At 44.3% G+C, this 25,545-nt stretch overlaps 2 protein-coding genes across 3 annotated transcripts in view; both read left to right on the top strand.

Moving 5' to 3' along the window:
* The window catches only part of CUL5 (cullin 5), a 31,409-nt gene extending 21,966 nt beyond the window's left edge, over window positions 1-9,443 (top strand). For both annotated transcript variants that reach the window (XM_015279528.4, XM_046898231.1), the window contains exons 12-19: window positions 65-197; window positions 710-841; window positions 1,460-1,583; window positions 2,310-2,485; window positions 2,604-2,765; window positions 3,451-3,569; window positions 4,497-4,620; window positions 5,809-9,443. In XM_015279528.4, the coding sequence (XP_015135014.1) occupies window positions 65-197; window positions 710-841; window positions 1,460-1,583; window positions 2,310-2,485; window positions 2,604-2,765; window positions 3,451-3,569; window positions 4,497-4,620; window positions 5,809-6,003 (1,165 nt within the window). In that variant the 3' untranslated portion in view covers window positions 6,004-9,443. The remainder of the gene's footprint in view (window positions 1-64; window positions 198-709; window positions 842-1,459; window positions 1,584-2,309; window positions 2,486-2,603; window positions 2,766-3,450; window positions 3,570-4,496; window positions 4,621-5,808) is intronic.
* Window positions 9,444-12,911: 3,468 nt separating this feature from the next.
* Window positions 12,912-25,311, top strand: ACAT1 (acetyl-CoA acetyltransferase 1). The gene is made up of 12 exons (NM_001277779.2): window positions 12,912-13,005; window positions 13,510-13,557; window positions 15,592-15,709; window positions 16,608-16,703; window positions 17,234-17,334; window positions 19,540-19,683; window positions 20,637-20,787; window positions 21,587-21,682; window positions 22,295-22,408; window positions 22,818-22,882; window positions 23,493-23,650; window positions 24,922-25,311. Exons 1-12 carry the CDS (start codon window positions 12,952-12,954, stop codon window positions 25,040-25,042), a joined length of 1,266 nt encoding a protein of 421 aa, NP_001264708.2. The 5' UTR covers window positions 12,912-12,951; the 3' UTR covers window positions 25,043-25,311.
* The last annotated feature ends 234 nt before the right edge of the window (window positions 25,312-25,545 follow it).

The following is a 25,545-nucleotide window of genomic DNA, read 5'->3' as shown; positions in this document are numbered from 1 at the left end:
TGTGACTGCTCCAGATTAACAGGATTCCTTCAGTTTGAAGATATGTCGTTCTTTCTTTACTTAGCGTTGGATTGAAAACACAGCCTGAATCCAAATGCCCTGAGCTTCTTGCTAATTACTGTGACATGTTGCTAAGAAAAACACCACTAAGCAAAAAATTAACCTCTGAAGAAATTGAAGCAAAGCTTAAAGAAGTGGTATGTTCTTGCTTTCTTCTACTTGATTAGTCTGAAGAATGAATTTGGTTGGTGTATTTCCTTATGTGGGTCAAGGCCTTGGTCTTCAAAAATAGTTATGTGAAGTGCAGCATTAGGAAAGGGAGTTTTATATCACAATGCACACATGTTTGTATCTTATTAACCACGCAGTTTCATACCTGTTTGTTGTCTTCACCAAATTAATATGCTAAAGTATTGCTCATTTCAAATGGTAGTGTCATGGTAGCAAATGTTAGCATAGAAAATAACACAGGGTACTTCATGTTAATGTCTTCTCTGATTTAAGAGAAGCTCCTGATGGCTGACAAACGAACAATTTGAAGGTGTGATGTTATAAAAGATTGGTAGCTGGTGGCTGTGATAGCATAGCATGGATCTTCAGTCACCCTCAAGTAGCCTTTTTGTACTTCTTAGTCTACAGGGGCATTAGATGGGCGTTTAAAGACTTGTCTAATGGTGCAAATAAATATATTAAAATATTTTTTTGACAGCTTTTGGTACTTAAATATGTACAGAATAAAGACGTTTTCATGCGATATCACAAAGCTCACTTAACAAGGCGCCTGATATTAGATATATCAGCTGATAGTGAAATTGAGGAGAATATGGTGGAGTGGCTCCGAGTAAGTAGCCTGTTGTCTTTCTTTACTTGCTTGTTCCTGTTGCGTGTGGTATTAATTCTCACTCTTAAACTCTTGAATTCCCACTCCTTGCTTCAGCAAGTTCTATTTTAAATAGCAAGCCATGCAGGTCGTCTTACACTTCCATTTTATTATGAAACTTTGTGCAAGTAAAACAGCTGAGTTCTTTTCTAAGAGAAATGTTGATCCTGATAGCGATAATTACAGTTTCTAAAATATTTCGTGTATCTGTAGGCTTCATGTTTTCCCTATGGAAATGAGCAAAATGCAGTGTACTTGTTTAAGCATGTAAATAATTTGAGACTGGTGGTCTAATTGTGAAATTTTATGTAAATTAAAATATTATTTGCATGCCTTCATTCATTTATTCCTTAATGCATGAATATGTTCCTAAGCACATGGGTTTCTTTAAAAGAATCATCATCATACTCTTAAGGGGAACTACTTTTGATACATGCAAAATAACTCCTTTTATCACAGAAAAGTTTGTTATAATGAAGTGATGCTGTCTGTGTACTTTACTGCTCTTCTCTCTTTTTTGAGTTTATTATTATTCTTAGTTGTCTGTGTCATAGTGTAGTGTTCTGTTTGTTTATACAGGAAGTAGGTATGCCAGCAGACTATGTAAACAAGTTGGCTAGAATGTTCCAGGATATCAAAGTATCTGAAGACTTGAACCAGGCCTTCAAAGAAATGCACAAAAATAATAAACTTGCTTTACCAGGTATTGTTTTCATATGATTTAGTGGTTTTAATTTCTTGTGCTGCTTAAAAAAAAAACCTCTAGAGCCTTGGGTTAAAAATTATATCAACTGCAGGTTGAACAGTCTTCAGAGCACTGCTACCCCTAGATTGGAATGTCTGTACTTCGCTTTTCTTACTACTGTCACTTGCGCTATATCATTCTGGAAGTTATTGGGTGTATCTTATAGATACAGGCTCCCTAACTAGCTAAATTCCAGGTGGAGCTTGAATCCATCTCCAACCAGGTGAATGCTTTAACTGTCCCCTTCTTTTATGCCCCGATCATTCTTCGTGAGTGCTTTATACTGTGCTCTTCCTTTACCTGCCAGTAGGAGAGACTGATGCACACTGTTAAGAGTTCAAATTGCATTTCTGAGGTTAAATTTCACTGATGTGAAAGACAGAGAACGTCCAACATTGGGCCTGGTGCTGCTGAAACCCCTTGAGTGGTGCTTACCAACATCAGCTGTAGAGATGCATCACTGCTTAAGGAGCTCTGCAGAGGGAAGACAAAAAAGCAAAGGTTTCAATCAGTATTGCTGGCAGAAAGCCAGTGGACCATAAATGGAGTACGTTAATGGGTCGCCACCTTGCTAGTTTCTGAAAATTCAGTCCTTCACAATTATGTTTAGAACAGGAGAAGAATGCATTCTGTTTGTCTGTCTGTTACACCTGCGGTTTCATATAATCCAGTATTGTCTTACAGCTGACTCTGTGAATATTAAAATTTTAAATGCTGGTGCCTGGTCCCGTAGTTCTGAAAAAGTATTTGTCTCATTGCCCACGGAATTGGAAGATCTCATCCCAGAAGTTGAAGAATTTTACAAAAAGAATCACAGTGGTAGAAAACTGCACTGGCACCACCTCATGTCCAATGGAATTGTAAGTGTATACTTTTTGGTGCTTCAGTCTCAATGACAGCACTCTCTGTGTGTTTATAGCAGCAAGAAAGCTTGTTTTCCAAAAAGTCTTTCAAGCAAAATTGTCATTCTCTTTACAGATAACATTTAAGAATGAGGTTGGCCAGTATGACTTGGAGGTAACAACATTTCAGCTAGCTGTGCTGTTTGCATGGAACCAAAGACCCAGAGAGAAGATCAGCTTTGAAAATCTTAAACTGGCAACCGAACTCCCTGATGCAGAACTTAGGAGGACTTTATGGGTATTTCACTTTCTTTCGAAACCGATTTCTTCCTGATTTTTTGGTACTCTGAAGTACGGAATTAATATTTTTAAAGTGCTGTCAGATAATACTTCAAAACTAAGTGTGAACACCTTTTTTCTTGATTAATCTATTGTAAAGCTGGCTCCTTGTACTACTGTTGAGCACACGCAGCCTTTACATTAACGTGTTCTCTATGCCTGGAATTACATAACGTAAGCTTTTGGACAGCAAGATCTTTCTGATCATATACAACCTAAAGCACATGGTTGTGACTGTGGTTTGTGGAGTGGGACTGGTCTAATTCTAGGAACACTTGATAAATGTATGTTGCTTAAAAATAATGCAGCATTTCCTCTACCAGTCTGTTAATAATTTAGCTCAGAAAAGAAAAGAGAAATAATGTACATCAGGCAACACCACACGCTACTTCCGTAGCCGTGAGTTTGTGCATTTTTTCTTTTTATTGTTTTATTTATGGTAACTCATTTCAGAAAGAGATTTGGTAAGCTGTGTCCCATCCCTTACTTTACTAGTGACTTTGTGTTGCCCTCTGGCACCTTCAGACAAGGTTCCTCCACTACAGTCTGCACAGCAGTGAGCTATGTTCTTAAATAGTACTTGTTTCCATTTAGAAAGTCTGGTGTTTTATTTTCATTCTTTTTTCCCCCCTTTTTCTCTGTAGTCTCTTGTAGCATTTCCAAAGCTGAAACGTCAGGTTTTATTGTATGAACCTCAAGTCAATTCACCCAAAGACTTTACAGAAGGAACCCTCTTCTCGGTGAACCAGGAGTTCAGTTTAATGTAAGATGATGTTTGAAAATGAAAATAACAATGTGCTTTTTTATAGTTAAAGGAATTCACTTTAACCTTCATCCTTGGAAGTTCTCAAGATTCAGCTAGACACAGGCTTTGCTGTCCTATATTCGCTTCACTTTTAGTGATAGTCGTGCTTCTGATAGGTGGTTGAAGCAGATGACCTCCAGCAGCCCCTTCAGACAAGTGTTTGTATAGTTCTGATTTCTGTGAAGTTAAATTTCTTAAATGCTTAGGGATGAGGGGCCAAATTGGAGGCTCTGCCATCTTCCTATTACTAATGAGCCCGTGAGGTTTTATATAGGAAAATACCAAGTCTGCTGCTGCTAGGGCCAGGGATGTGGTGGTTCATTTGTTCCTGTCATCAGGACCACAAGCCTTGGGAAATAATGTGAACACATGACAGAAGAGACAGGCTGCACAGAAGTTTTGGGGGTGACCAGTGAAGAATGCCATCAGCTTTTTGCCATGTCTGCTATGATGTCTGTTTTTTTCCCTCTATTTTTTTTGTGCCATACAGACAGTCCTTGTGATGAAAAAATGAACTAGTCCTATTTCCTGAACTTTGTTGTAAAAACTCCTTGGAAGAACCCTAGTTTTACCTAACTAGACTGAAATATATTTCTCTAGATGTCTATTCTTTAAAATAGTGCTGGTAACTTCTCAATTTTGGATGCTGTCAGTTTCAGCTGCTGAATTTTGTTGTAACACTAGTATGTTGGTGGTGGGCTTCTTGTGTGGAGGAATTGCCGTTGAATTTGGATTTGTCAGCCGGTATCCCAGTCCTGCAATGCTTCTAGTCTATAAATGTCTCATACACGATGGTTCTCCTTGCTGTTGTAATTTAAGTTTAAAAGAAATTCCACAATTGAAAACGTATTTTTGCCTTATTTTTATACAATACAACTTTTTCAGAAAAAACGCTAAAGTTCAGAAAAGGGGCAAGATAAATTTGATTGGTCGCTTGCAACTTACTACAGAGAGAATGCGAGAAGAGGAGAATGAAGGAATAGTCCAGCTAAGGATATTACGAACCCAGGTAAGTGTGTGTCAGAGGAATGTCACGGCTCTTTTTCTTTCAGTGTGTTATCGCAGCCTCCTATTTGTTGATGAATGAAATGAATGCTTTTTAATCCCACTTGCACTTCTGCTATATGGCTCTGATACTCTGTGAAGAGCTCATTCTGTGTGCGTGTGTACTTGTAGTCACAGTCAGATTAAACTCCAGGACGGCCAAGCTGTAAACTGTCTCACCTTACTTAACACCGTGGCCATTCTTTTAGCCAAAGGGTTAATGCCTGCATGTGCTTACCAGATGAGAACACCTTGTAAGTGCTACTCTGACACTAAGCTTGTATTTCACAAGGTATTCACAAGGTATGTCTGAGATCACCTTGACTTCTGCTCAGAGAATGGGCAGGTGAACAAACACGAGGTTTTAGTGACTAATTCACACTCCAGATACAAAATTCTGCAGATTCACCATTGACTCAAGTTGTATTTCTTGCACAACTTGCCAGTGTTCCATTCTGTTGCTTCATCACCTTCTTTGTGAAGACCGTTCAGTATCTACTTAGGCTTAGGAATTGTGGCTTACACTTAATACCTGATTAATGGCAAATTCAAAGCCATTTACTTATGGATTTATAACTTCAATCATGCTTTGAACATATCCTAAATTAGCCTTTTGTACACAGTTTCCTTTGGTTTGAGTTCTATCAAGTTCGTGGCCACAACCTGGAAGGTAACAAACTCCATGGTTTGACCTTGCAAGTAAAAAGTGTTCTTATTGTGTTGTTTGTTTTCTTTTTCAGCATTCTTGATTTACTTTGTTCTTTGTTGTAAGCATGGGGGAATAGAAACTCCCAGGAGATCTTTGTACTGTTTTATTCTGAAGTTTAATCATGATAATGAATATGGGCAACTGGCTGTAATTCACAAAGGTGAAATGTTATATTCAGAGCGTGTCTTTTTTCAAGTGGGTTAAGGTTTGGCCCTCACTTCGGGGATATGTAAGCAAGAGCAGATGTTGGCCTTGCCTCATTTTAATTGAGGTGTGTCTTAAGCGCAGTATTTACAGTGGCAAAATAATTCTTATATTTGATTTTTGAGGAAGAATATGCATTTCTTTGCTGCCTTGCTGTACCAAGAGTCCCCTGTTAACGCTGTGTTCCATTGTCGTTTCCACCAGACATTTCAGAATGTTTTTTCTCTCATTCCCCACCAGGAGGCTATCATCCAAATAATGAAAATGAGGAAGAAAATTACTAATGCCCAGCTTCAGACTGAACTGGTAGAAATATTGAAAAACATGTTCTTACCACAGAAGAAAATGATAAAGGAGCAAATTGAATGGCTTATAGAGCACAAATATATCAGAAGAGATGAGTCGGATATCAACACCTTCATATATATGGCATAACGTGAGGACTCTGTGAGATGCTGAGAACATAAATGGAAGGGTGCTTGGACAGACAGCTGCAACAGTTTGTGCTGCAGAAGGACCTGTTTTGACTTTCATTACGTATTCAAATCCCTGCCTTACCTTAAAGAGGACTCTATTTTGCCAATCTCATTCAGCTAGCATGATGGCATTCCCTTCATGTTGCACACTTTTAACAGCATGCTGTTTTGTGGGAAACTTGCATTCATGAAGAGCCCATTGTGAACTTTTAAAAGTAGATTTGACTTACACCCACCAGGAAGAATACAGGTTTGGGTTTTTAGATGACCAGTACTTGCACAAGGAAAAATATTCAAATATTCATGCACTGAGGAACTGCTACTAGTTTTGTTTTGGTTTTTGTTGTTGTTGTTTTTTTTTAATGCGATTAGGACTAGAAGTAGCACTTTCACTTTTGTGTTTTGGATCAACAGAGTCATGTACTGTCCACCTTTGATCCTTTTTGTAATAACATTTGGGAGACACATGCCTCACAAACTGATATATATTTGTTATCATTAAAATCTGTTGGCTAGAGCAGTGCTTCAATCTAGTAACTGGATTTTAATATTTGACACATAAGTGACATAAAAATAATTCATGGGTGATACTTTTCTTTATGCAAGAGATCATTGTTTTTAAATTGTTTTCTGTAAAGAAGTGGATATACATTATTTGTTACTTTATTTGGACAGATGATTTGGTACAATCCTTTTTGAGAAGGCAAAGCTTTCTTGAATGATATTCCACTATAAAAACAGTTTCCATAGATGGGTCTGTTACGGCGAACAGAAATATTAAGTGTATTTCCTTGTACATTTAATATTTGTATTCCAGATATTTAAGTACGACGTATATCTAAATGCATTAAAGAGTAATTGGTGCACAAATTCTCAGAAAGAAGATAACACTCAAAGATCCCTGTATTAATTCCTCACTGGTAGCTCTCTCTGTATGTATGGATGTAAGGTTAATCACAGTTGGCTGTTTTGTTCCTTGAAAGTCAGCATCTTAATATGAAAAACAAACGCTCTGCTTTTTATTTTGAAACTGTCAGAATGGGAAATACAATTCTAACAGAACTGGGAAAAAGCTTAGGAAAAACACCTTGTGTGATGTATGCGGAGAGAGTGCCAAGGATGCACCAGGAATTTCAATTTCTTAATGTTACCTCTTCTGTTTTCAATCATCTGAAGTAGTTGTTTGGCAATGCTTGCCTCTCTGCTACTCTGAAATGTCCCCGCATGTCCTGGGCTGTAATAGGAATCAGTGGAGCAGAGTGCCTGTCTTGGGACAAAAGGTAAGTTGAGCCTTACTCAGTTCCGTATGAATATTCGTATATAAATTGCAAGTGTGCATTTTTTTTTAATTTACCAGTTCAAGTACAGTATCTCAAGGTCTTCTCAAATGATTGAAAGAGGGTAGAGGGTAGGGTTGACTTTAGTCAGAAAGGAAAACCTTCCATTAAGAGGAGGAGTTAATTTTTACGTGGTTGCAGTAGAGGGTGAAATAAGAGTGGTTTAAAAGCAAACTCACTACAAGAGTGGCTGTTCGCCCCCTTAAACAGGCTGCTTGGTCTGCTTATTAATATAAATGCCATTGTCACTGCCTGCTTATGGTGTGTACTTGGTCCTCTGTTTGACTGAAACTTGCAGTACTGGAGGTTTAATGAAGAAGAAGAGATGGAGAGACACCGAGACCTGGCAAATTAGCATTTACAGAGTACAAATTAAGCTCGATGCTTTTATTCATTAAAAAGAGTAGATGCTGTTCAGAAATACCACATCTTTTTTCTTCTCCTATGGCGTTGCTATTCAGAACCAAAAGCAAGTGGTGCTCTGTGTAGTTAGCCACTAAAGCTATTCAAATGGTAGAAAACAAAGTTCCAATAAAGTCCTTGTGCTACGGGAGTTTCAGTATTTGAAAGGTAAATTACAGTAAGTGCTCACTTGAGATAGCTGGGAGAAACTGACAGCCCAGAGCTCGAAAACATCACAGTCTGAGCACAGCCTCCACCATAAGAAGTTTCAGCCCTTAACCACAGAGGAACACAGAGACGGAGCGCTGCGCAGGGGGTAATGCAGCTTCTGAAGCCATTGACTTAAGGGTCAGGAAGTTGAGAGCGTCTTATATGCAATCATTCAGGAAGTTGGAGTGCATACAGAAAGCAGCAGATTGTTAAAATCTTCATAAACTGTGTTTTCCCTCAACTGATAAGTATGAAATAGTATAACCTCAGAGTTACCTGTGTACTTCTCAACACCTGGGATGTGGAAATACAATAGGTAACGTGCCTACAGCATGGTCATTTTTCTTTAAATATATGCCGAAAATGGATGATGATTTTTTTTTTATTAAATCTGAGAATCACACCAGCAAATTTGTTAAAGATGCAGAATTGTGTTTAGCATCCTTCGTCGGGTCCCTTTCACCAGTATGCACTTAGAAGTATCAGCGGGGCGCGGGGAGGTAGCTGGGGGGAGCGTTCTTTTGGGGACGGCAGAGTTCGGCTCTGAATGGAAATGAACTATTCTTCACTTGCAATATGGCAACAACGCACTTTTAAGGCTACAGTGTTTAGCTCTGAATTCACATGTCCAAAGACCTTGCTTAAAAGAGGTGCTGTATCTGAGAAGCATGTTGCCACGCACACTGCCACGGTGAACGGCTATGGAGAAAACCTGTTGTAGACGAGGGGGGGGGGGGAATCGTTCTTAATGGGTTTAATTAAGGAATACTGTTAAAACTTTCTCTGTCCCAACAACGTGATGAGGATCTCGGTTTCAATTCTGAAGTCTTCCATTCTCCTCTTTCCACAGTTGGTGTTCCTAGCTCCTATTTTTGTTCATCTTTCATTCGTTTGTTAAGGCTGTAATGCAATTGCGTTTCCAAAAGGAAATGCGACTGTCCTGTTTTCACCTTTATAAACTTAATCCAGGCGTATCGAATGTTCACACGTTGCATTGATCTGCATTGGGATGCCATTGTCCTGTAAAGTGCGCATTTTAAACACACAATTGGCAAAAAGATTTGATAGTTTTACAGAAAGATTTGCTATCTTAAACTCAAACTGTTTTCTATTTTCATCAGAATGACTGGGATGCTATCTTTGTAATTCTTTGAGGTCAGATTTGTGAAATAAACAACACACGAAAGCTTTCCTGTCATATACACTATATGTAGTCTGGAGTGTTGAGCAAACTTGAGTTCCTGAGTTGTAATATCTATCTGCGTATGGTATTTACACTTTTGAATGTGTGCCACTGCCGAGGTGATGACGCTGTACAGTTGGGAATGGTGGTAGTTTCTGTATGGCAGTCCAGCTGAACTATTTTGATGTACTGCTTAATTTTTGAATTTTATTTTTTAAGTTGTATAATTTATTTTCTTGCAAAATAAAAATGTAATATAAAAGACTACGCATGTTAGCAAGATATTTCGGTCTCTTCCTCCTGCTAAAGGTTTAAGCCTGGTTCAGGCACTGCTCCTAAAAAGCACCGCTATATGGAAGTGGCCGGAGTCCGAGTCCCAAAGTCTGTTTTGATCAGTGTAAACTTAGGAAATAAAGAGCAAAAAAGCAAAGGGAGGGAGAGAGGAAAGACAGATGAAGACTTACAGCTCCATTCTTCTCAGGGCCTTCAGGTACTTCAGTCTCTGCAGTGACTCGAAATGGCCATCGCTGAACATTACTGGTGCCATCACCGTACTGCTGGGAGCAGTGGTGCCTCATTTTGCACCAAGCAAACAGTGTGGGAATGCTGGCTGCTCCAAGCTGTGCTTCTGTGATGGCTCCTCTTCTCTGATTGTCTATTTCAATGGGAATTTTATTCTTTTCAGCTCCTTTTTTTCTTTCACTGGTGCACTGAGACCCGGTGTTCTGTGCTTTCTGCTACGTGCAAAGGTTTGTTTGTATGGAATAAATAGTTTTTCTGATGGACTCTTCGGTGCACGTGGCAATCATCAACCTGGCAGTTCCTATGGGTAGAGCTTTCACAATGACTGCATGTGATCACAGCTTAGGCATGATCAGTGGCCTAAATGTGGAAGGCTTCAAACCTTCTTCATTCATCTGATAAATGTAGAACTGGCCTTTGTCATCCACGCTGGATGTCTGAAAGTCCCCTGGGCTGGATGCCATTTGGCTGTCACTTCTGGGAGAAGTGGGGTGTGAAACAGCTTCTGCCCACACCACGTTGCCCATCACCGCAGCCAGTCTTGGTGCCAGAGCTCTTAGTGAGCCTGTGGGCAAATGCTGGCAGGGAAAGTAAATTGCCATAGAAGTGGGGAAATGAGGGCTATGGCCTGGAGAATGCAACCGTGTTTTGGAAGTAGAAAGGCAGAGAGTTGGGTAGAACTATTTTCGAAGCCCCGCAGCATCAGCACTGGGGAGTACTTAAAAACCAGCAGCTTGGTTTAAAATGCTGAAACATGGGTTGTCTCCAGAGGTTACAGGAGGTGCAGCTCATGTGTTAAGAGAAATACATGTCTAACAGATCCATTGAAGGCAAGGACATACCCTCTGCCATGACTAAACAGTGAAGGTACGTGGTCAGGAAATCCAGGGAACACTGTGGCTCTCCTGCTCAGCTTCAAGCACTGGGCCGGGGGTGCTGTTCTGTGCAGTCCCTGTTGAACTCTCTCTTCTTGAATTCTCCTGAATAGAAATTATCCTAGAAAGTCTTAAAGCTCTCCTAGAAGAAGAGGGCTAAGGGACAAAGTGGGGGGGGGAGGAATTAATTAGCTGACTGGAGAAAGCAACAGGTGCAGGGGGAGGAAGAAGAGCATGTGTGAGTTTCACAGGACCAAAGCCATAAAATGCTGGAGAGCACCCAGCAGAGCACCTTTGCCAATGCCTGCTGTCCCCTGCCCGTGTCCCTGCGGCCACTGACATCCCACAGGCGAAAGGCTTTCCTCCCTCCCCATGGTGTGATGCCCACTGGGCTGGGCCAGGAGGCAGCTGGCAAGGATGTGGTCCTGCACCTCCATGCGGGGTCAGGGCAGGGAGCCTCTATGTAAACGTTCTGTTTATTTACCCTCCTGCTTCCAGGGGAAAGTGCAGCCCAAGCTGCCAGCAGAGACGCTGCACCCAGCTGCACCCCCAGGCACGTGGCAGGCACATGGCACGGGGGGGGGGGGGACTGACTTGGATGGATTTTTGGTTTGGCCCATGGAAAGTTCTTCCTGAGTTTTTTGGTGTTAAAAGCTTTGTATTCTTAAATACATGCTCTGGGGAGATGTTTCTTTTCTCTTTACATGGCTTGTCCATGTGCTAGAGTTCTGCAGCTGGAGACTCGCTTTTGACCTTACGTTACTTCATAAACACCTGTCCTGCCCTGGCTGGAGGTGTCTGTACAGTTTGGGGTTCCCAGCATCCTAAGGGACATGAGATTATCTGCACCCTCCTTTTTTCTCGTGCAAGTGCCAATAAATGGTATTTTAATCAATATGTTTGGGAGTCCAACCGCTCTTCCAGGTGAGGCAACATCAGTGCTGGCCCCAGTGCGTTACATTTGGCACAGCTGGCAGAATCCCAGTGGGCTGTGGCACGGGGGGAGAGAGGAACAGACTGAGTCTGAGTGCCTCTCCTGAGGGTTTCCTTGTGGAAATTCCCCTGTGTGTGGAAATGGTTCCAGTGTGCACTCACAGTGCTGCTTCGAGGATACCCGCACAGGCATACGATCTCTGCAGGTGCAAAGCCAGATCCCCACAAAAACAGTGCCTTGTAGGTAATAAATGACTTGCACTGTTTTATTGGCAGGCGATCCTGTAGGAGCTCTAAGGACCAAAGTGCTGGGGAACCTCTCCACAGATGGGATGTGCACGTGGGCCGTTCCCAGGCTGGAGGTGTGGGTGCAGCGGCACGGCTCAGGGCTGCCAGCCTCTGAAGGGATCTAACCCACCTGTGCTGTATCTCAGAAGCACAGGGACTGGAAGGGAGCTCTGAGATCACCCATTCCAATCCGTGCTACAGCAGGTTCCTACAGCAGGTCACACGGGAAGGCATCCAGGTGGGTTTTGAATCCCTCCAGAAAAGGAGCTCTCTGGACAGGCTGTTCCAGTGCTCGGTCACCCCCACAGAAGTTCCTCCTCATGTTTTATGGAGTTTCCTGCATTGCAGTTTGTCCCATTGTCCCTCATTCTGTTGCTGGGCATTAATGAAGAGAGAGTGGCCCCGTCCATTTGATGCCCACCCTTTAGATATTCAGAAGCACTGATAAGATCCCTCCTCAGTCTCCTCCAGGCCGACCATCCCCATCCTCTCAGCCTTTCCTCCTAAGGAGACGCTCCGGGCCCCGCACAGCTTTGTTGCCATCCCCTGGAGCCCCTCCAGACGTTCCCTGTCCATCTTCAACCGAGGAGCCCAGAACTGGGCACGGTACTCCTAATCCATTACGGCTGTCCTTCTCGTGTGGTGCTCACGTACACTTTCAGGTTAAAATCTTCAGTTCTTCCTGAGTCAGTCTCTGTCAGTCCCCGCTCTGCGTGGTTCGTACCGACCCGGCGCCCCCCCCGGATCAGCCAGCCGAGGCTCCCCACGCTCCCGCTGCCAGCGAAGAAACGCAGCGAACGCCTGCGGCCTGTGCTCGTCCCGACCGGCTCTCATCTCTTGTCCAGAGGCTTTCCGACACCTAGAAATTAAGAAATGCCTACCAGGGGGCTACGAGGGGGCGGTACGAAGGGGACGGGACGCGACGCGACGCGAGGCCCGCCGCCCCACACGGCCCGTCCCGGCCACGGAGCGAGGGCAGGGCAGGGAGGTGGTGTGCGGCAGCGCGGGCCGGCTTCGAGCTCAGCCAATAGCAGGGCCGGAACTAGTCCCGCCTTCAGCCCTTCGACCAATGGGGAGAGGGGAGGGGACGGCGCGCGGCCGCCTATAGGCTGCGGGTGGGGCGGCGGTGAAGGTGACGGCGGGCGGCAGCAGGCAGGATGGCGGCGGTGGCGATGCTGGGTCGGCGGCGCGCGGCGGCCGGGCTGCTGCGGGTGAGGCGGGGCGGCCGGCGCTGGAACGGAGGGATCCTTCCTCGTTCCTTCCCTTCGCGCGCCCGGCACGGTGCGGGGCTGCGGCTGCCCGGCCAAGGTCACGGTGCCGGGCGGGCTCCGCGCGGGCCCCGGCACGGGGTGGGGCAGCGGCAGCGCCGCGTGTGCGCTCGGAGCTCGTCGGGCGGAGAGGGGGGCGGGCTGTGCCGTGCTGTGGGGGCGCCGCGCTGCTGTGGGGGCGCCGCGCTGCTGTGGGGGCGCCGCGCTGCTGTGGGGGCGCCGCGCTGCTGTGGGGGCGCCGCGCTGCTGTGGGGGCGCCGCGAGCGCGGGCCGTCCGTCCCCTCCGGGTGCCACCGCGACCGCGGGGCGGTCGCCGCTCTGAGCCGCAGCGCTGGGCAGGGCGCTGTGGTGCGCGGAGGTGTTGAGTAAACGGCCCTTGTCTTTAGTTGTCTTCGTGGTGTTGGCTTCTTTGCTGTGAAATTCTGAGGATGTGTTTTTTTTTTTCAGGCCCTGAAGTATGCGAGCCGCGGCTACGCTTCGCAGCGCACCTTAAATGTAAGTGTGACGTTCTGTGGGGCTGCAGCAGCTCTCACCGCTTCTGAAGGCTCTGTCTGCCTCCTGCTGCGGCTGGAGATACTCGCTGCCTCTTAGCAGTGGCTGTCCGGCCCAGTCTGGCTGTCCAGGGCAGGCAGAGATCTAAAACACACATCTTTCTGCTGCCAGGGCCCTGTGCTGCTCTGCCAGCATCAGTGGGCAGACATAGCGATGTAACATTTAAGCCAAGAGGCAAAATAACACTAAATCTGTGCTTAGGGACTACCAAGTGTGAAGTCAGATGTCATAGCAGGGCTTAAACTGCAGCTTACACGTCTTTAATCTGATGGTGTTCTGGCAAAGCCTGGTGAGGTGCTTGGTCTTCCAAGGCATGAGCTATGAGCTCACTAAGTGTAGAGTTAATGTTCATTACATTGTGGTAACAGTACCTTCTGTGGCGTACAGACCGTGTCGGTACAACAGTATTGAATTCCTTGACATTGGGTATATCAAAGACTTGGCCGGAGGAGGATTTCTCAGGCCAGGTCATGTAGAGCATGTTTCTCAGGATGATTTCCAGATAGCTTCTGTGGGTCTCTAAGGAGGAGTCTTTATAACCTCTGGGCAACCTGTGTGAGTGCAGAAGTGCTTCCTGGTGTTCAGTGGGAACCTTCTGTGTTCCAGTTTGTGTCCATCGCCTCTTGTCCTCGCACTGGACACCACTGAAAAGAGCCTGGCTCCATCCTCTTTGTACCCTCCCTTCAGATACTTGTAGTCCTTGAGATACCCTGAGCTTCCAGATGGAGCAGTGTTAGATATTCCAGCCCCTTAATCGCTTTTGTGGCCCTTCACCAGTCTCTTTCCGTGTCTCTCATACTGGGAGACCAAGAACTGGACCTGGCATTTCTCATGTGGCCTCATCAGTGCTGAGCAGAGGCTACTTACTGATCTCCAGTTGGACTTTGTGCCACTGGTCACCACTTTCTGGCCCCGGCCTTTTAGCCTTTATGGACCCAACTGTCTGCCCATCCAGCTCGTACATGACCAGCTTCTGTATGAGGAACTTAAGGCGGATGGTGTCAGACACCTTACTGAAGTTCATATAGACAGTATCTACTGCTCACACCAGGCTCACATCAGGCTCGTGATTTCATCACAAAGGTTTATCACGTTGGTTAAGCGTGACTTCCCTTTGGTGAACCTATGCTGACTGATAATTTTTTTGTTGTTGCCTATAAGTCTGGAAATGGTTTCCAGGATGAGCTGTGCCATCACCTTCCTGGGTATCAAGCCAAGGTTGACTGGCCTGTAGTTCCCTGCAGCCTCCTTGAGGACAGGAGCGATACGTGCTTTCCTCCTGATCTTAGGCATCTCTCCCAGTTGTTGTGACCATTGAAAGATCTTTGAGAGTGACCTTACACTGACAGTTTCCTCACCACTTGTGGGTGTGTCCCATCAAGGCCTATGAGCTTAGGGGTGTCCAGCTGGCTCAAGTATTCCCTGACCGGATATTTTTCCACAGAAGGTGCATCTTCCTTGGGGCAGCCTTTTAGCCTGGCCTCTGAAACCTGGGATTCCCAAAGGCAGCCTTATTGGTTAAGGCTGAGGTGAAGGAGGCATTCAGTAGCTCAGCCTTTTCCAGCTTGGGCCCCTCTTCCCACCAGGCCCTGGGATTCCTTCAGGCATCACCCGTCCCAAGGCAGAGCCCCATGCATTCCAATGGCTCCCTCATATAAAGAGCACTCCACCTTGTCTGCCCAGCCTGTCCTTCCTAGGGAGCCTGTATCACTGCAGTCCTCAGGGCCATCCCATCACACTCTGTCGTCCCAACAAGGTCATAGCCCCACAACGGTGCACAGGTCCCAAATTCCTTGTCTTTGTTCTTCATGCTGCATGCACCTGTGAAGATAGTTTTGGTGTTCTGTGCTGCTTACTGAATAAAAGGGGAGCTGTGACATGCAAAAACTTAAAAAAAAATAAAATAATAATAATAAATTGGGGTATGTGTGCATGTGTAAAGATACTGTGACTTTTACTCCATGCTTGTCCTCTTAGGAAGTGGTGATAGCAAGTGCTGCAAGGACGCCCATTGGATCTTTCCAAGGCTCTCTTTCATCATTGCCAGCTACTAAACTGGGTTCCATTGCAATTAAAGGAGCAATTGACAGAGCAGGTACATGTAAATGTGTTTGCATGAGAAAACCTCATACAGCTCTGAACGATATCAGACTGTGTCTTTTGGTGTGAAGTTGCTTGGTAAAACAGACTTTTCTGTTGGTGTTCCTCCCCCTCCCCCATAGCACTCTTAAGGCTTTAATCTGTAAATGGTATTTAAGTAAACCTGCCTGTTGGACTCTGCTTCCACCTGTAAATGCTGCTTCTAAGAGCAGAATGTTACTTAGGAATATCTGTGGTGTTCCCAGTTGCATAGGACATGCTGATTGCTTGTCTGGGGTGTAGTTTTACGGCACACTTAAGCTGATATGAAGGCTGCTTGTTGCTTAAACCAGGGGTCCTTCCTTTCCCTGCCTATTTTTACATGGTACTCCTCTGGCACCCTTGTGAGCCTCTCCGTAGCTTTAAATCGGCCAAAAAGTCATTTTGGAGGAGAGATGGGTTAATTTTCTTCTTGAAACAGCATACGACAATAAGTTGAACACCAGGACTGCTGCATGGGCAGCGGAGGGAGAGAGAGCACACCTCTGCTATCTGGGGGCAGCTGGCTGCTCTCTGCATTAAACAGAGCTGTTTCTTTGGACATCGGTGTCGCAGGTAGGAGGCTGTGTGCGTTTAACCATCCGTGACTGTTTTGTTGATCAGGTGACTGGTGAGACTTGGAAATGCTTGCTTTAGTTGCCTTGTTCTGAGGGCTGGTGAGGGAATTCTGATGTGAGGTCCCCAGTTCAGCGTGCCCTATGAATATGAGCATAGAGACCTGGAATGCTTTTAGCACACAGGTTGGACATGGCACGTTTTGTCTCCTTTCTATAGGAAACTTTAGTGGGAAGGTTCAGTGCAGGTAATGACCTTCTGTGCAAAGAATGCACAATCAAACCATGTTTGTTTTCTAGGTATCCCTGCAGAAGAAGTGAAAGAGGCGTATATGGGTAATGTCTTACAGGCCGGACAAGGACAAGCTCCAGCAAGACAGGCAGTCCTGGGTGCAGGTATGCATTGTGTCCATTCTGGGTTTAAAGGTGGTCTTTTCTTCACGTGGACAGCTGCCAATGCAATTGTAGATACTGAGCTGTGAGTTGGAGCAGGGAGGCGCCCAGCAGGACAGGCTGCACACTTGTTCCCATGCAGGCTGAAGGCTCGCTGTGTTGTAGTGGTGTAAGGGGGCCTCGTGCTGCGTGTTCAGCTGTCACTTGTCATGTGCACAGTGGGTGTTATTGCCTACTGTGTTTGTAGAACCCGGAGATGCTGAAACCACTTCATACTATTGATGGATGTTCTAAATGATCTTCTTCTGTCTGATTCTTTGCTTGCTTCCCATCTTACCACTTGAGTCTGTTTTCTGAAGGGGCGAAGCAACAGCATTCTCCAGGGACAGTAACGAGGGGTGAGGGTGGATAAACTGCCCGAGCTGCACCCTCAGGCTTAAGTAGAATTGATCCCATATGAAATACTGTTGAAACACCAATCTAGTGTTCTCCCTTTAAATAATGCAGTTGTTTGTACAACTTACCTGACTTAGGTTTACCCATCTCCACTGATACTACAACTGTCAACAAGGTCTGCGCTTCAGGAATGAAATCGATCATGATGGCAGCCCAGAGCCTGATGTGTGGCAGCCAGGTATGTGGTGTCACTGCTGCTCTATGGAAGGGACACACAGCTGACCTTGTGGATCCTGTGCTGTGATGGCTGTGGTCTTGGATTTGGGACTATGTTTTGACTTGCAATAATGAAGCTAATTAGTGAGGTTTGTTCAGGTTACGCAATCTTGATTAGACAGTAATTTAAATATGTTTTGGTTTGGAGCAGACAAGAAAAGGCACTGCAGTGTGGGAATGGTCAGATTTGTTTTCAGAGCTGAGCAAATAAGGTGGATTTATTTTGTATATACATCCTCTCTACTGCCTTCCCCATAAAATTTAGGGAATTTTTCAGGCTTTCTCATCTGAACAAAATGAAGAGCTTTTTCTGAACTTAATGTTTGTTGGAAGAGATCTCACCTTGACTTTCACATATTTTTATCACTTAAATGAAGTACATTCACATGTTAAAGCAGTGTTGTTTCTAAGTAAGAACAACAGAAAAGCCCAAAACTATCTGTTGTTGCTGAGTCGTGTTTTCATTCAGGAGCTGGATGGAGGAGATTACTCATCTCTGTCCACTGTATTCTAAGATTCTCTGAAGTAAGGATATTGTCAGTTCAAGGTGTATTTTTAAGTTACAAAGTCAATGGCTCATAAGTGGGAATTGCACTTAATAATTATTTATCTTGTTTACACAAGAGTAAAAGTAAAATATTTGATCTTCTCATCCCCCATGTGGAAATAAGAGTATTCTTCAGTTGGGCAACCACTTATTGCTTAGGCCTTGCTATGCAGAGGGTGACACTTCACCCAGTGCCTGCTGCACTTGTTGCAGGGCTTTCCACTGGACTTTGAATCAGGTCCAGCACTTCTGTGCACACAGCTCTGCTTGGGTTTAGTAGCTGACATCTGCTGAGTCCATTGGAGTGGTCGCTTGCTGGGTTTGTTTGCTGGGTGCAGCCACGTGCTCTGAAGAGAAGTGGATGTTTCAGCTCAGCCCATGTGATGTACAGTGCTGCCTGGCTCAGCACGTGCCAGCTGCCCCTCGGTACGCCCTCAGAGCTCCACGCTGTGGCTTTTTTGGATGGGTTTTGTTCTTTTTTTCCTGGCTGTGGGTTGGGAGGTGTTTGTGGTGTGAGTGGGTGACAGTTCCCAGAGGCTTCAGTCAGCGTACATTAAGGACTGTGTAAACAGTTGCCTTAGCTCCAAGTCTTTTGCCTGATGAAGTTGAAATGCCAGGGACTCCCATTCCTCTGCTCTATCACTGTTATACCCCTGATGCCTTTCCAGTTTACTGCCTTTCTAGTTTGTTTCCAGCCTCCTTGGTTTTGTTTGCTTTGTTACTACACGCTGCCATTCCTGGATTTAGTTTATAATCTATTCTGAACTAAGCCGTTCTTTTTCCAAGCCTGAATTGAAAGACCTAGTTACTACTTTTTTCATGTAAAATATCTTCTGTGGTTGGATTAACAGCATTTTTCTTACAATCATCCATCTCTCAAAAAAGCCATGCCATTAAGGACAGCCACTCTTCGCACGCCAAGATGCAAAACCCTGAAGGTTTTGTGGGTTGTAGCCTGGGGACAGTAGGTGTGCTTACAGTCCTTGTAGCTTTGCTTTTGTGTTTGTTTGTTCTGCCTCAGCTTGAGAAGCAGATCTGTTTGTAAATGCCAACAGTGATTCAGCATAATTCAAGTTCAGTGATCGTTTTCTGTTAACATCCCTCATAAAAATGCTGGTGCTTTCAGGTGATAAACCCTCACTGTAAGTCATCTCTTTGCATGTGAGATGTAAGAATATGGTGTGAAGCTTCAGGTAACTCTAAAGCTGAGTCTCTCATTGGCTCTCTTAGATTCTGACTGCTGCTTGCTCCATAGGATGTGGAGCTGCTCATGAAGAACAAACAAGAAATTTAGAGAAAAAATGAAGTGTTTGAAATAAAATTTGTGCTGTGATCTTGGAAGCTTTTGAAGTAGAAGCACAAGAGGCTGATATGGCTCTTGCAGCTTTCCGAAGTGATGCACCAGACAGAAGTCTGGCTGTTCTGTCAGCATGGGTTAGCTATCTTCAGCTGTTGTCCACACTGTTTGCTTTTAGAATGAATAAAGAAGCCTTTTATTCCTTTTTCTCCAAGAGCTGCTGGAAACACCAAGTGTCCACTCAATCTTTTGTTAGCGTCAGTTCCTGAATGAAGTCATGCAGATCACAGCATTATTGATAACTTCAGCTTTTGTTTGAGCAGGATGTAATGGTTGCTGGTGGAATGGAGAGCATGTCCAATGTTCCCTATACAATGAGCAGAGGATCAACACCTTATGGAGGAGTTAATCTGGAAGATCTGATCGTAAAAGATGGACTTACAGATGTTTATAACCATATCCATATGGTAAATATTCCTGCAGGGTTCTGAAGTATCAACTGTTGGCCTCACGCAGCTTTGAAGAAGTTGCTTATTATTAAACTGCATCATTTAGCAAACCTAGAAATGAGTAATGTACCTGCAGTGGAGAGACTGGATGGAAGGCTGAAATGGGGTGGGAAATGGTGTGTTCATTTTTCTTTCTCATTGAAGTCTTGAATAGCTTGGAGCAGGGGTTAAAAGAGACGTGATTTCTTCCACCCAGGTGGGTTTTGCTGTCTCAGTGGGTGGGAGCAGTCAGGTTGCATAATGCCTTTGGGGATGCACTTCTGCTTCAGCAGATTGGTGCTTATTTTCCTTCCCCCCAGTGTATATATCCCATATCTTCTGTTGACAAAACAATGCAAACTGAGGGAGGGTCCGGAAAAATACTAACTTGGTATGGAGATAGTAAAGAACAAGCATCAGGAGGAAACAGTTTGAAAGGAGAACGACTGTTTTCAATGCTGCTGTGTGTGCTTTATTCTTTATCAACAGAGTGCACTCTAACTACGCTGTTGGCTGAACGCTATTCATGCATTTCAACTGAAATGGCTTTTGATTGAGAGGCTTTTTGGAATAGACAAGCTAAGAATGGCATCAGAACACCAGTAGGGTGCTGCAAACACAGTTCTGTGTGTTCTCCAGTCTCTGGAGAAGTCAGCCTTTAGAACTTCTGCATGCAGTTTTTAACTTGGAATAGCCCCTTGTGTGGAGTCTGCCTTCCTTTGCAGCATCGTGGTCTGCATTCAGAACTCATGTACTGAATGTGAAGCTGGTATTCCGAAGGCTGAAGTTTCTGGTTGGTCACAACTGTGCAAATCAGAAATGAACACCAAATGTCGGTCACGTTCAGTTCTAAAAGTCTGCAGGTTTTTCAGTTACGTTTCTGATTTGCATCTCCTGGAACACCAAATGTAACGTGTGTGTTTTTCTCCCAGGGCAACTGTGCTGAGAATACGGCAAAGAAGTTCACTATTTCACGAGAGGAGCAGGACACGTATGCCATAGGCTCTTACACCAAGAGCAAAGCAGCGTGGGATTCAGGAATTCTCAAAAAAGAAATAGTTCCTGTCACTGTTTCAAAGAAAGGTATTGTGGAAGGGTGTGATGGAGTGAGCCGTGCTTCTCCTTTGAAAGCTGTAGCGGGGTCTGCACTCAGTGCAAGTTATGCTGTTTAGATGTGCCTATCTCAGGAATGTGCACACTCACCCGTGTGTATGTGTGTATTTGTATCTCAGATGCAAAGAACTTGCTGTTAGGCAGATTTTTTGCTGAACAGCAGTCAGTCATCTGTATCTGCTTATGGATTTCTTTTCCTTTAATGTTACATGCTGTAACTTCTTCAAGGGGATGACTTTGTATTAAATTCAGGTGGAATAGATTGATGATGATGTGTTTGAATCTCTCTGTGAATTACCTTAAAGATCTGTTCTTTGTCCCTTTCATTTGCTCATCAAGAAGTGTAAATGACTTGCTGTGAATAAATGACATTAAGGAGTTTAGGAGGAAGTTCTCCACCCAGAGGGTGGTGACGCACTGGAAGGGGTTGCCCAAGGAGGCTGTGGATGCCCCATCCCTGGAGGCATTCAGGGCCAGGCTGGATGTGGCTGTGGGCAGCCTGGTCAGCTGGTTGGTGACCCTGCACATAGCAGGGGCGGTTGAAACTCGATGGTCATTTTCAACCCAGGTGGTCCTTTTCAACCCAGGCCATTCTATGATCCTATGAATTACTGATGCACGTCAAAAGTGCATTTATGAAAATGAAAGGAAGTTTACATTTTTTTACTGAAATAAGTGGCTTAAGTTAGAGAACATTTAATCCATGTACTACATTAGAATGTTTGAGAAAGGACTGCACACATAAAACTAAACCGAATCTGAATTCCAGGGAAGCCAGACACAGAAGTGACAGAAGATGAGGAATACAAGCGGGTTGATTTTAGTAAAGTTCCAAAGCTGAGAGCCGTTTTCCAGAAAGAAAATGGTAAATATTGTTAAATTAAGTGCTTATTTTATTTGCTATGTGCAAGAATGCTCTATCAGAATGAACAGTGCTGTTCACAAGAGCTTGAATCTGTGACGTTCTCAATGCCTGCTAAAGAAAAGTTTGCTCCTACCAAAAAGTCCAGGCTTGGTGTTACAACAGCACAAACTGGCTTAGAACGAGAAGAACCTGCACACCAGGGAAAACCTCTGTTCTGGGCATTTACATTAAAGACTGAAACAGCTGGCCTTGGTCACCACAGCTATAAGTGCTGGTGTGCCTGCACACCGTGCCCTGTTACCTCCCTGCATCCGAAGCTAAGGAAGCTGGCCAAAGCACAGCTGGCATTGCAGCACAGACGTGTTTGTGTCGGAGTTCTGCGTTAATGCTGACAGTGCTGCCAATGTGGAAGGCATGGTCTGAACTGCTGTTGTAGCTTATGAATACTGTGATAAATTGGTTTGGTTAAACAAGTATTAAAAACAAAACAAAACAACTTAGTTATCTCAGTGCAACAGCTGTTATGCTGAGGCCTTGTAAGGCCCGAGGGCCTGCAGGATCTACCTGAGCTATCTCATCTTCCCCTCTGTTAAAACACATTACCTTTTCTAGGAACAGTTACGGCTGCCAATGCCAGTACTTTGAATGATGGAGCAGCTGCTTTGGTTCTGATGACCACGGAGGCAGCCAAGAGACTGAAAGTTAAACCACTGGCACGGATAGTCGGTAAGGTTGTTCTTTTCTCATCTTTGAGTAGAGAAGTGGAAAATATCTGACGGTGCACTGTGACCGGCAGTCCTGTTTGTGCCCTTATCCTTTGTGCATGGAGCAGAGAATGCGCGGCTGCAGGCGTTACGACTGCACCTCCTCGGCGTGGACGTGGACGTGTCAAGTGTCACAGCAGCAGGGTTTTGATCATAGAGTTTTCTACGTGGAATAACTCTAAACATCTGAGAATATTGTGATGTTGTGCACTTAGAATACATAAAACTCAGTGCTTTATTTTCAGCAATCATTATATTCTGAATTTTTCTCTCTTGGCTGGGTTTGCGGCTTGCATAAATGAAAATAATGCGAGGTAAAAACAAGAGGCATTTAAACAACAGCTTTCGTGGTTTTTTTCATGTTTGTACAGCCTTTGCAGATGCTGCTGTTGATCCTATTGACTTTCCCATTGCACCTGCGCACGCTGTTCCCAAGGTAGGAACAAAACAGCTTCTTTTTAGGAAGGCAGCAAGCCTCCCCAGCACTGCACCATCCCTCAGTATACATTCCTGTAGTAGCACTGAAATGAAGTAGGTTTTGCAGAGGATTAAGGCTGGAGTGCAGATCTTAGAGAGTCAGACTTCATACGTGTTCTGACGGCATCCTATTTCACACTGCTCTCAACAACTTCTCGCCTTGTTTTCACTTATAAAGTTTTCAAGCAGTTGTGACTAAAAGGCAAAATAAATGTGATAAAACAAGTACAGACTACCCCAGAGAGGAACTAAAGGCAACTGTATGCAGTACTGTATCAGTGTGCAATGTGTGGCGCTGTACTTAGTATAAATATGACGGAAATGTATTCATGGGATAATCTCCATTTCTTCTTTTGTGAGAACTCGAGTTTGTGCTCCAGAACCTCACTTTGGCTTTTTCCCCATCTGACAAAGTGCTTCTGAAACGTGAGCTCTGATCTCTTGCCTGGCATACAGCACAGGGACTTACTGCCTGCACTTTGACTTCACAACAGTCTTAATTATTCCTATAAGATATTTCAGCTTCCTAGCTTGTTCACAGCAATAATCATTTCTATTACTGTTTCTAGATTCTAAGTGAGACAGGCCTGAAAAAAGAAGACATTGCAATGTGGGAAATCAATGAAGCCTTCAGTGTTGTGGTGCTGGCCAATATTAAAATGCTGGGTATTGATCCACAAAAAGTGAACATTAATGGCGGCGCTGTCTCTCTTGGGCATCCAATAGGGTATGTAAACAAGCATTCTTTTTTGGCTGCACAGAGGCACTGTTTTCTACATGCTGCTAATGTATTTGATTCTGTCATCAAATCTAATGCAAGTAGGAAGGCTAATAGGAATTCGGCCTCAGGTTCGTGCTGACTGCATTCAGGTATTACATTTCAGGGTACCTTGAAAAAAGCATTGTCCCATTCTTCTTATGGCAGGTAGTTATCACCTGCTGTTATGGAAATCTTGCTTGGTGCCACAAACTAAAATAAATCACTAACAGCACTGAATAAGCAGCAATAATTAATCAACTACTAAAACTTACAGGTAAACATAACAAAAATAGCCTAAGATGTGGTATAAAGATTTTTCCTCCTATCAGCAAAGTCAAATTCCAAGTCTCGTCAAAGCATTCCCAGCAGCAGATCTAAAACACTGTGGTCACCTCGTGCAGCAGATGGGGCTGCTCTGGTGGATGTTTGCTCTGAAGTTCTTTGCTCACGTTATGGGAGTGATGTTCCCTGCCGTGTTCCCCAGCAGCTGCAATGTGACTGTGGCTTAAGTACATCCCAGTAATCCTCCTTAAGGGTGAGCAGAGTGCTGCAGTGTCCAGGAGGATAAAATCCCCCTCCAGTCTGCTAAATAGAGATGAGAAGTAACTGCGTTGTACATGAAGAACCAGTAGGAGTACTTCATGAAGCGGAATTTTGCTGGCAAAGCTGTAGTGTAGTCATAATCCCTCAAGATGTGCTGTTATCTCCTTCATAATATCAGCTCTGATAAAGAAATGACCTTTGTCTCTGAAGGAGATTTCTGCAGTATCATGACAGAATTTAGATGTCTGACCTTGCAGGAGCTGGATCAGTGCACCATGTTACATTGCATCAAGTTGTAGCCGAAGAAGAAACTGAAAGGAATAATTAGTATTGCTTTGGTTTTTAGCGGAAAAGATTTAATATTAATTACCTTCTTTGAAAGCTCTCCGATAATTGCAGAGATGCTTTGTAACAGAGTACTCAGAGGTGATTTCCTTTACCAAGGAACAGCAGGTGGTGGCTGTGCACGCATGAAATCTCTCCTTTTAAGTTCTGTACCTGGAGAAAGGGAGCCCGTGCTGTTTCTAAGTGTGGACAAAAGGCGTTGTTCAATCTTGGTTCAATGTTGGTTTTATGCTCTTGTTTTGGTTTCCTTCCAGGGAATGGGTGCTGTATTCTGCCAACCATTTTGTGCAAGTCAAATTCAGAATCTTCTTCCATCTAAGACGTAAATGTTTTTTTTTTCTTTTATCTAGAATGTCTGGAGCAAGAATTGTGGTTCACATGGTCCACGCGCTGAAACCAGGGCAGTATGGTCTCGCAGGAATTTGCAATGGAGGAGGAGGTGCTTCTGCAATACTGATAGAGAAGCTGTAGGCCCAAACAGGTGCTGGAGGAAAAAAAAAAAAAGCCTTAAAAAAACCAAAACCTGTGATCAAAGGGATGAGCAGCACCTGCTGCCTCTGTCAGTAAGTGGGTGAATTCCTCAGCAGCTATTCTGAAATTCCCAAAACCATCACTGATGATTGATGCAGACAACTGGGCTTTTATACCTTTGACTCAACACAAGTTTTTATACAGTACAAGCAAAAAACGTGACATCGTGATAATGTATCAAGAGCTGACAATAAAGAAGGTCGATGTTATCTGTGGCTCCTTGTGGTCACTTGTGCTTTCTCAAGTGCTACCGCCTTCTCTATGTCACGTTGCCTTCTGTAGTGCCCTTAGTGTAAAGTAAGCTGGGAGCCAGGGTGCTGTGACTTACAACTGCAGGTACTGACAGAGCACAGCTAAGGGAGGCCTAACCTCAAAGTGCTGCTTCTCCTGTTGTGCTCCTGTGACCATCTGTGGTGTATGCTTCTGCCACTGCTCCTTTGAAC

This window comes from Gallus gallus, chromosome 1, assembly GCF_016699485.2.
Source record: "Gallus gallus isolate bGalGal1 chromosome 1, bGalGal1.mat.broiler.GRCg7b, whole genome shotgun sequence".
NCBI classification, from domain to species: domain Eukaryota; kingdom Metazoa; phylum Chordata; class Aves; order Galliformes; family Phasianidae; genus Gallus; species Gallus gallus.
Note: the sequence above shows the minus strand (reverse complement) of the source record. Positions and strands in the feature narration are given on the sequence as shown.

Coding starts and splice junctions, on each gene's coding strand:
- ACAT1 (NM_001277779.2), top strand. CDS start 12,952: ATGGCGGCGGTGGCGATGCTGGGTCGGCGGCGCGCGGCGGCCGGGCTG. Junction 16,704..17,233: donor ACAGGCAGTCCTGGGTGCAG/GTATGCATTGTG, acceptor TACCTGACTTAG/GTTTACCCATCTCCACTGAT. Junction 21,683..22,294: donor CGTTTTCCAGAAAGAAAATG/GTAAATATTGTT, acceptor TACCTTTTCTAG/GAACAGTTACGGCTGCCAAT.